The 8,039-nt window shown below is 53.4% G+C and overlaps 1 protein-coding gene across 2 annotated transcripts; it reads left to right on the top strand.

The window, feature by feature from the left end:
• Positions 1-770: 770 nt before the first annotated feature.
• Positions 771-7,807, top strand: LOC1277617 (ring canal kelch homolog). Of its 2 annotated transcripts, none has more exons than XM_061658095.1 (5): positions 771-1,374; positions 1,665-1,817; positions 1,929-2,330; positions 2,408-2,504; positions 2,581-7,807. In XM_061658095.1, exons 1-5 carry the CDS (start codon positions 1,244-1,246, stop codon positions 6,292-6,294), a joined length of 4,497 nt encoding a protein of 1,498 aa, XP_061514079.1. In that variant the 5' UTR covers positions 771-1,243; the 3' UTR covers positions 6,295-7,807. The 2 variants fall into 2 exon arrangements, with proteins under 2 accessions (XP_061514079.1, XP_061514080.1); XM_061658096.1 differs by having other exon boundaries at positions 781-1,374; positions 2,581-3,744.
• Positions 7,808-8,039: the final 232 nt, after the last annotated feature.

Raw genomic sequence — 8,039 nt, 5'->3', positions numbered from 1 at the left:
TGGTGGGAGCTCCGAATCGGATCTACCCGATTCCGTGTTCGGAATTAATTCCTGAGCCGATTCCGATGCTGGAATCGATTCCGATTCCGGAGTCGATTCCGGAGCCGATTCCGATTCCGGAGTCGATTCCGGAGCCGATTCCGGAGCCGTTTCCAGAGCTGATTCCGGAGCCGATTCCGGAGACGATTCCGGAACCGATTTTGATTCCGTAGTCGATTACGGAACCGATTCCGAATCCGAAGTCGATTACGGAACCGATTCCGAATCCTGAGTCGATTCCGGAATCAAGTATAGAGCCGATTCCGGAACCAATTCCGGAGTCGGTTTCGATTCTGGAGTCGATTCCAGAATAGATTCCGTAAACTGATTCCAAACCTATTATCCGGAATCGATTCCAGAAAACTGCGGAGCTAGCCGGAATCGATTCCGATAAAAACTTCATTTTTCCCATAACTACCCCCCGTAGCAAAGATTGACTATCTGGTTGCGTGGTCATGAATCAAGTCTCGAAAGCCTGTACAGGTCGGCATGTCCGTGTACGACGTTACGCTAAATAGAAGAAGAAGAATTAATTAATGTGAAAAATGTGTGAGTAAAATAAAAGAAAAATAAAAGAAATAGTAAAAACTGCCCTATAATTATATCCGGTTTTAGTCTAATTCAACATAAAACCACAATTAGCTCACGCAGACACATTTGCTCCCATTCCCATAATCAACGCTTCAACATACGCTCGCTGTGTGTGGACTGCGCTTAACCATCATCACACTGCAGATCCGTCACCTGTATGAGTGTGTGTGTACGTGCTCGTGTTTGCAAAGAACCAAACGCACGGAAACTGCGTCTGCACTGGAAAAGTCGGAAAAAATCGAATTTCCCGCGACAAACAAAGCAAAGTGCGGTGTGGTATGCATTGTGCCTGACCAGGGAAATTACCGTGACCGGATGAGCTGTGTAGAATAATCGCCAACGCTGCACAATTGGGCACGTTTCTGTCCAGCTGCTACTGCACACCGATGTTGGTTCAGTTTGTGTGTTTGTGGGGTGTAGTTGCTGTGTAGTGCGTCGAGCGAACTTCCGGACACTGATATTCTAGCACCGCATTTCTTTGTCGGGAATCGTACCGCAAGTGCAGCTCATAATGCAGCTCCGTGCGTTGTAGAATCGGAAACAGCGAGAAAAGGAAACAAGCAGAGAAGCCAGCAGGAGCACACAAGACACTCTCGGTTCCCCTCTCCAGTGTATGCTATCATTCATACAGTACACACTAGGAATCATGAGCAGCCTGGGCAACGGCAACAATCAGCACAACATCAACAGCAACACCGGAAGCAGCCAAAACTCGGCCGCAGAAGGCACGATGGAGCGTGGAAGGTAGGATGGAAATCAAAGCAATCCGCGTTTTCCTTCTCAAACCATCGGCCTGGAGACGAAAGTTGATGTTATCGATTTTCTGCCCTCTGTGTTTGCATGCGTGTGTGTGTGTGGTGCGAGAAAGTATGAGAGTGTGTTAGTGAGATGCGAGGCAATGTTTTGTTTACATTTTTCCGTTCTTCGTGTATCCAGAATAGAGGAGATTCGAGAAGAAAAAAACACTAGCTCAAGGATAGCGAACCAATTATGAAATGATTATTTAACACCATTGCGCTTCTCCCTCCTTCCAGCTGCATCCTGGTGCGTTATGCAAGCCAAAACTCGCTGGACGAAAGCTCCCAGAAGCAGCTGCCACGGTCGAACGGGAAGGAGAAAACGACCGGAGCGTACCGTAACAACATCCACACGCAGCGCTCGTTCGAGGCCATGAACATGATGCGAGAGTACGTAACCCAATTCCCACGCGACATCTGCCACCTTGTTCAGACCTCAGCCTGCTGCCCTGGCATAACGCGTTTTTCCCATTCATTTTGCATTTATTTGCACCTTTCCAGACAAAACCTGCTGTGCGATGTGGTGCTGGTGGCGGAAGGGATCGAAATCCCGGCGCACAAAATGGTGCTGGCCTCGTGCAGTCCCTACTTCTACGCCATGTTTACCGGGTTCGAGGAGAGCCGGCAGGATCGGATCACGCTGCAGGGGGTGGATCCGCGCGCCTTGCAGCTGCTGATCGAGTACGTGTACCGGGCGGTGGTGGAGGTCACGGAGGACAATGTGCAGATACTGCTGACGGCGGCCAACCTGCTGCAGCTGACCGATGTGCGCGATGCGTGCTGCGACTATCTGCAGACGCAGCTCGATCCGAGCAACTGCCTGGGGATACGCGATTTTGCCGACATCCACGGCTGTATCGATCTGCTCAACTATGCGGAAACGTACATCGAGCAGCATTTCTCGTGAGTTTCAGAGTTGGAGTTGCAGTAGGGCGGGAAGGAATGTAATTAAAATGACCATATTGATGCTTAATTCGCAGGGAAGTGGTACAGTTTGATGAGTTTCTCAATCTCACCAGTGACCAAGTGGCACATCTGATCAAGAGCGACCGTTTGTCAGTTCCTACGGAGGAGAAGGTACGGGCAGGCGTTTTGCTTTCTCTTTTAAAACCCCCTTTTCTAATACCATGCTTCTAATCATCCTCTCCAAAAGGTGTATGAATGTGTCATCACTTGGATACAGTACGATGTGAGCGGGCGCCAGCACCATCTGGCCGACCTGATGGAGCACGTCCGGCTGCCCCTGCTCTCCCAGGACTATCTCGTGCAGTACGTCGAGAAGGAGCAGCTCATGAAGGGCGACCTCCAGTGCAAGGACTACATCATCGAGGCGCTCAAGTATCATCTGCTGAAAGGCGAGCAGAAAACGTGCTTCAAAACACCCCGCACCATACCCCGGCAGCCGGTCGGTCTGCCAAAAGTGCTGCTCGTGATCGGTGGCCAAGCGCCGAAAGCCATCCGCTCGGTTGAGTGTTACGATCTGCGGGAGGAAAAGTGGTACCAGGTGGCGGAAATGCCCACGCGCCGTTGCCGGGCGGGACTGGCCGTACTGGGCGACAAGGTGTACGCGGTCGGCGGGTTTAACGGTTCGCTGCGCGTCAAAACGGTCGACGTGTACGATCCGGTGCTGGACCAGTGGACCACCAGCCACAACATGGAGGCGCGCCGCTCGACGCTGGGCGTCGCAGTGCTCAACCACTGCATCTACGCGGTCGGCGGGTTCGACGGCTCGACCGGGCTCAGCTCGGCGGAAATGTTCGACCCGAAGCGGCAGGAGTGGCGCCTGATCGCTTCCATGTCGACGCGCCGCAGCTCGGTCGGGGTCGGGGTGGTGAACGGGCTGCTGTACGCCGTTGGGGGGTACGATGGTGCCTCCCGGCAATGTCTCGCGTCGGTCGAACGGTACAACCCGTCCACCGACACCTGGACGCAGATTGCGGAAATGTCGGCCCGACGCAGCGGGGCGGGCGTGGGCGTGCTGGACAACATTCTGTACGCGGTGGGCGGTCACGATGGGCCGCTGGTGCGCAAATCGGTCGAAGCGTACGATCCGGCGACGAACACGTGGCGCCCGGTCGGTGATATGGCGTTCTGCCGGCGCAATGCTGGCGTGGTGGCGCACAACGGAATGCTTTACGTGGTCGGCGGGGACGACGGGCTGTCGAATCTGGCGTCGGTCGAGGTGTACAGCCCGGAAACGGACAGCTGGCGCATCCTGCCGTCGTCGATGAGCATCGGCCGCAGCTACGCCGGTGTGGCAATGATAGATAAGCCCTTGTGAAGCGAGCAGCAGGGCGCACGGGCCGCCACCAAACAATCCTTCTCCTCCCATCACCACACCACCACCACCACCTACACCCGGTACGCGAACTGTGCAGCCCTGCAGAATGAAGCGGCGAGTTTACCGGCCGCCGGGGCCAACGACGACGAGAACAGCCAGGCGGAAGGGCTCAACCCGGAACCGGCCATGAACAATGCGCCAAACGGCAACAGTGTGCACTACGAGAACATTTACGAATCGATAGAACAGTTTGCTCCCTTGAACGGTGGTGGAGGTGGGGCGGGAGTCGGTGGTAACGGTGCCCCTGCGGGTATCCCTGCTGTCTCGAATCCGGCGCCGCAACACGTGGCAGCCAATCAACCACAGCCCGGTCCGTCGGGGCGTTCGCTGAACGGCGGTGCTGCTGCATGCATTCCGCCCCCACCACCCAGCATGCTGCACAGCATGCAGCAGCTTTACCACCCGATGGCGTACCGGAACGAGCTGTACGATCGAACTGCCGGCTATGATGTGCCACGGGGCCGACCGGCTCCAAGCTACTACCAGAATCAACCGCCCGTGGCCGGCTCCTCCAATGGCCGGTATGCTAACCTTCACCTGGATCTGAACCGTGTCCGCTATCCGGTCGGCTCGGCCGCGCCGCAGCAACCGCGACCGCCCCGGCAGCGTAGCTTCGACGACACCGAATCGTACCATTACTATCGCTGCCACAGCCAATCGAACGGCGTCGCCAAGTGCGACAATTTGTACGAGCGCGTAAGAGAGGAACCGGCCTACCAGAATACGGGCTCGTTTGCACCGGCGGCGAACCGGGCGGCGGGTCTTTTCGGGCGGTTCGATGTGATCGGGCACGGCGTTGGGCGCATCGAGCGCCATCTGAGCTCGTCCTGTGGTAACATCGATCACTACAGCCTGGGCGGACACTATGCGGTGCTTGGCCACAGTCATCTCGGTACGGTGGGCCACATACGGCTAAACCAACCGGGAGCCAATGGACCAGGGAGTGTGGTAGGAGGTCCAGCAGGCACTAATGCCCCCTACTGTGCGAACGGCACCGCGAATGCGCAGCCAAACGCAACCAAGGACTCGTCGTCGGTGAACGTGAAGAGCTTTTTCAGCTGTCTCGGGGGCGAAAACTCCCAATCGATGAACAATCTCAACAAACCGTCCACCGCGAATGGAGCGGCGGGTGGCAGTGTGAACGCGGCGAACGGGAACGACAGTACGCTGGCAGGTGCAGCTGGAGGCGCAGGAGGAGCATCGTCGGGAGGAGCTTCGGGAGGAACCGGTGGACAGGGTGGAAGCATTATGGGTGGATTGGCGAGTGCCGCAGCTGTTGGTGTGAGTGGTGTGGGCACGGGCGGCACGTTGGGAGGCAAATCAACCGGTGCCATCCCGAAGATAAGCCGAAAGTCGAAACAATCGCAACAATCCGCTGTCCAGGAGCCGACTGCCAACGTTCCCGCGCCACCGTCACTCGCTTCCGTGGGTGGCTTACCACCCCCCGACCTTCCCGCGGCCGATCCAATGTACGCGAACGGAGTGGGCGGGCGTGTAACCAAACCGTCCCTGCAGTGGCTGCTGGTGAACAAGTGGCTCCCGCTGTGGGTCGGTCAAACGCCGCCGGATTACAAGTTTATCGATTTTAACTTTATGTTCTCGCGCAACTGTGACGGCTGCTCGACCGCCGGTGGATCCCACGGGCAGCAGCAGCAGCAAGAAATTGTACGTTATGGAGCGATTGATCAGGCCGATTATATTCCCCCGGCACGCGAGTACCCCACAATGACGGGCAGCTACCCGCGAGTGCTGCGCAATACGCCCCAGCTAGCGCGATTGCGCGAGCACGAGTATGAGAACGTGCCACTGAACGATGGTCCGGGTGCAAGGGGGTCGGCACCACGTGCCGGCCCTGCGCTGCAACCGGTGCGAGCCCGCTCGGAAAGTCCTAGCCGCGTCGGAACGGATCCACTGCGCAGCTGGGCGTTTAACTTCGAGAACAACACCTTCCGTCCAGCACGCAGCCCGGCGCTATCGGTGGGCCCCTCTGGAAGTGGCACAAATGGGACGCCTAAACCGCGCGAAGTACGCCGCATTACCGATGGAACGTTCGGTGTGCGCGATCTTCAACGGCAACCGGACGGCGAGAAACCGGGCCCGAGTGGATTGGCCGGCAAGTTTGCTGCTGCTGCTGCTGGTGTGAAGCGTGCAACCGAACCGGACCGTGAAGATGGCCGGCTATCGTCAGCATCTTCCTCGTCCGATTCAGACAACTTTGCGATCGAATCGCTTGCTGCAGAATCCGGCGGACAGCCGGACGAGGAGGAAGAAGAGGATGGTAGCACCCGGTCGGCAGAGCTGCTGCGCGTGGAGAACGGTGCCCGTGGCGGCGGAGGAAGCAACTCTACGGAGAAGGAGAACGCTGGCAGCTCATCGAACGAAACGTCCGACTCGCTGAACTATGACGGGCCGGAACCGGAAGCAGCAGATCGGTCCCTTTCCGAGGATGAGGACGAGCAGGCAGCCTGCTGCGGTGCGGTGGTGATCGTGGAGGAAGAAGCGCCCGAAAATACCGTATCAGAATAAGGGGGGGGGGGGGGGAAGGGACACAATTTACACATGACAATTTACAACAAAAAAGTGTGGTCATAAGAGAGAAAGAGAGAGAGAGAGAGAGAGAGGGAGAAGGAGAAGGATAGTGCAGTTATTTCTCCAGTTTAGCATTTTAAGTGTAGGCCTAATTTTACATTGTTTACTACTCTTCCTGTGATTACTAATATGCGCGCCCCTGCGTGCGTGCGTGCGTGCGTGCGTGTCTCGGAGAGGCTCTAGAAGAAATTTTTACAAAAGGAACACTCCTTCACCCCCTTTGATATCTCCTGCAATTCAAGCAACTACTGTGTTACACTTACTTGCTCAATATTTATTAACTTTCTTGTTCGCTGTTTCGCCTTGTGCACGGCAGCATGTTCTTTACCTTCGAATCTTAATTTATTGGCGCTCAGAAAGGTTCCTCCTGGTTTTTTTTCTCTCGCAATAGTGATATTTCCCAATTCCTTTGAAAAACGAAACAAACGCGTGTCGGAAAGGGCAGAACGCAATACAATAATGCAAAATTACACTGTTACCTACTTGAGGGGAAAAAACACACACTAAATGTCGATTTTAACCGTTGTAGCATATAGTAAGTAAATTCCAACCTATACACATACATCTAAAACGTACAGCAGTGAGTGAGAACCGATTCGAAAAGGAAATCTGGACCCCTTAGCACGGTGAGTTTTAGGCAGTTAGTGAGTGTTTACAAGATTACACGCATCCGAGGAGTGGCCGTTTAGATAGTTTGGTAATTTGGTGTTTGCAAATGGATACGAGAAGACTGGATGAAACTAAAGAGAGTTGGCAAAAGTCATTCCAGCAAGCGGTACGGTGTGGTAGGCGTTTACGATTCATTCCCGAATTTAACTGTAATGTGGCAACGAAAAAGGCAACGCAAAGGAAAGCAAAAAACAAAGAAGAAGAAGAAGAAGAAGAAGAAGAAAACACAAAATTCAGTAACAATTGTGGCAGGTACAAAATGAAAATAGACAAAGACAAATAACGTTCAAACGAAAGCAAAAAAACCAATACATATTATGGCTACCTAGCGTTACATGTAACGCCCCAGTGTAACGCATTTGCACATCAGAACAATTTGAAGCAACAAAATTAACAAAAAAGGATTAATTATATGAGATACGCAAAACAGGAAGCATGTAATGTGTAGGAACAATGTTACATGTTCGTTATTTTAGGAAGCGCACACAACATTACGCGCACAGTAGCGTCTATTCTTGATAACACTCCTATATTTACACGATCAACAACACACACACGTGTCCCCAACTAATCCCATTTTTTCATGTTGATGGACATAGCGCCAGCGAAAATGGCCAATGTGTCCAAGTCACACACACACACACACACACTGTACTTGTGGGTGCGTGCGTGTGTGTGCCTGTTCGTTCGCATGTATGCATTTCGATATATTATCTCTTGTAGGAAGTGTTGAGATTAAATTATAATAAAAAACAACTGTGAAATGTGATTTAACGGTAAAGTGCGGTGCGGTTCGATCGTTCATTTGAAATGTAGCTCTTGTAGCGAGAAATGGGTTGAAATTTATTTATGCTTGTTTGCCGTTTGCGATCGATCGAGACTTGCAGGGGTTTTCAGGGGGTTTTCTCATACTTGTGGGGTACCTTGATGATTCTTTCTTACATCAAATGAACTTTATCTTGAAAGGAATTGGACTTTATGGCACCCTTTTTGGACAAATGCAATAGGAATTT

The sequence above is a fragment of the Anopheles gambiae genome, chromosome 3 (genome assembly GCF_943734735.2).
Source record: "Anopheles gambiae chromosome 3, idAnoGambNW_F1_1, whole genome shotgun sequence".
Lineage (NCBI taxonomy): Eukaryota > Metazoa > Arthropoda > Insecta > Diptera > Culicidae > Anopheles > Anopheles gambiae.
The sequence above is the reverse complement of the archived record's forward strand: the minus strand, read 5'-3'. Positions and strand labels throughout refer to the sequence as shown.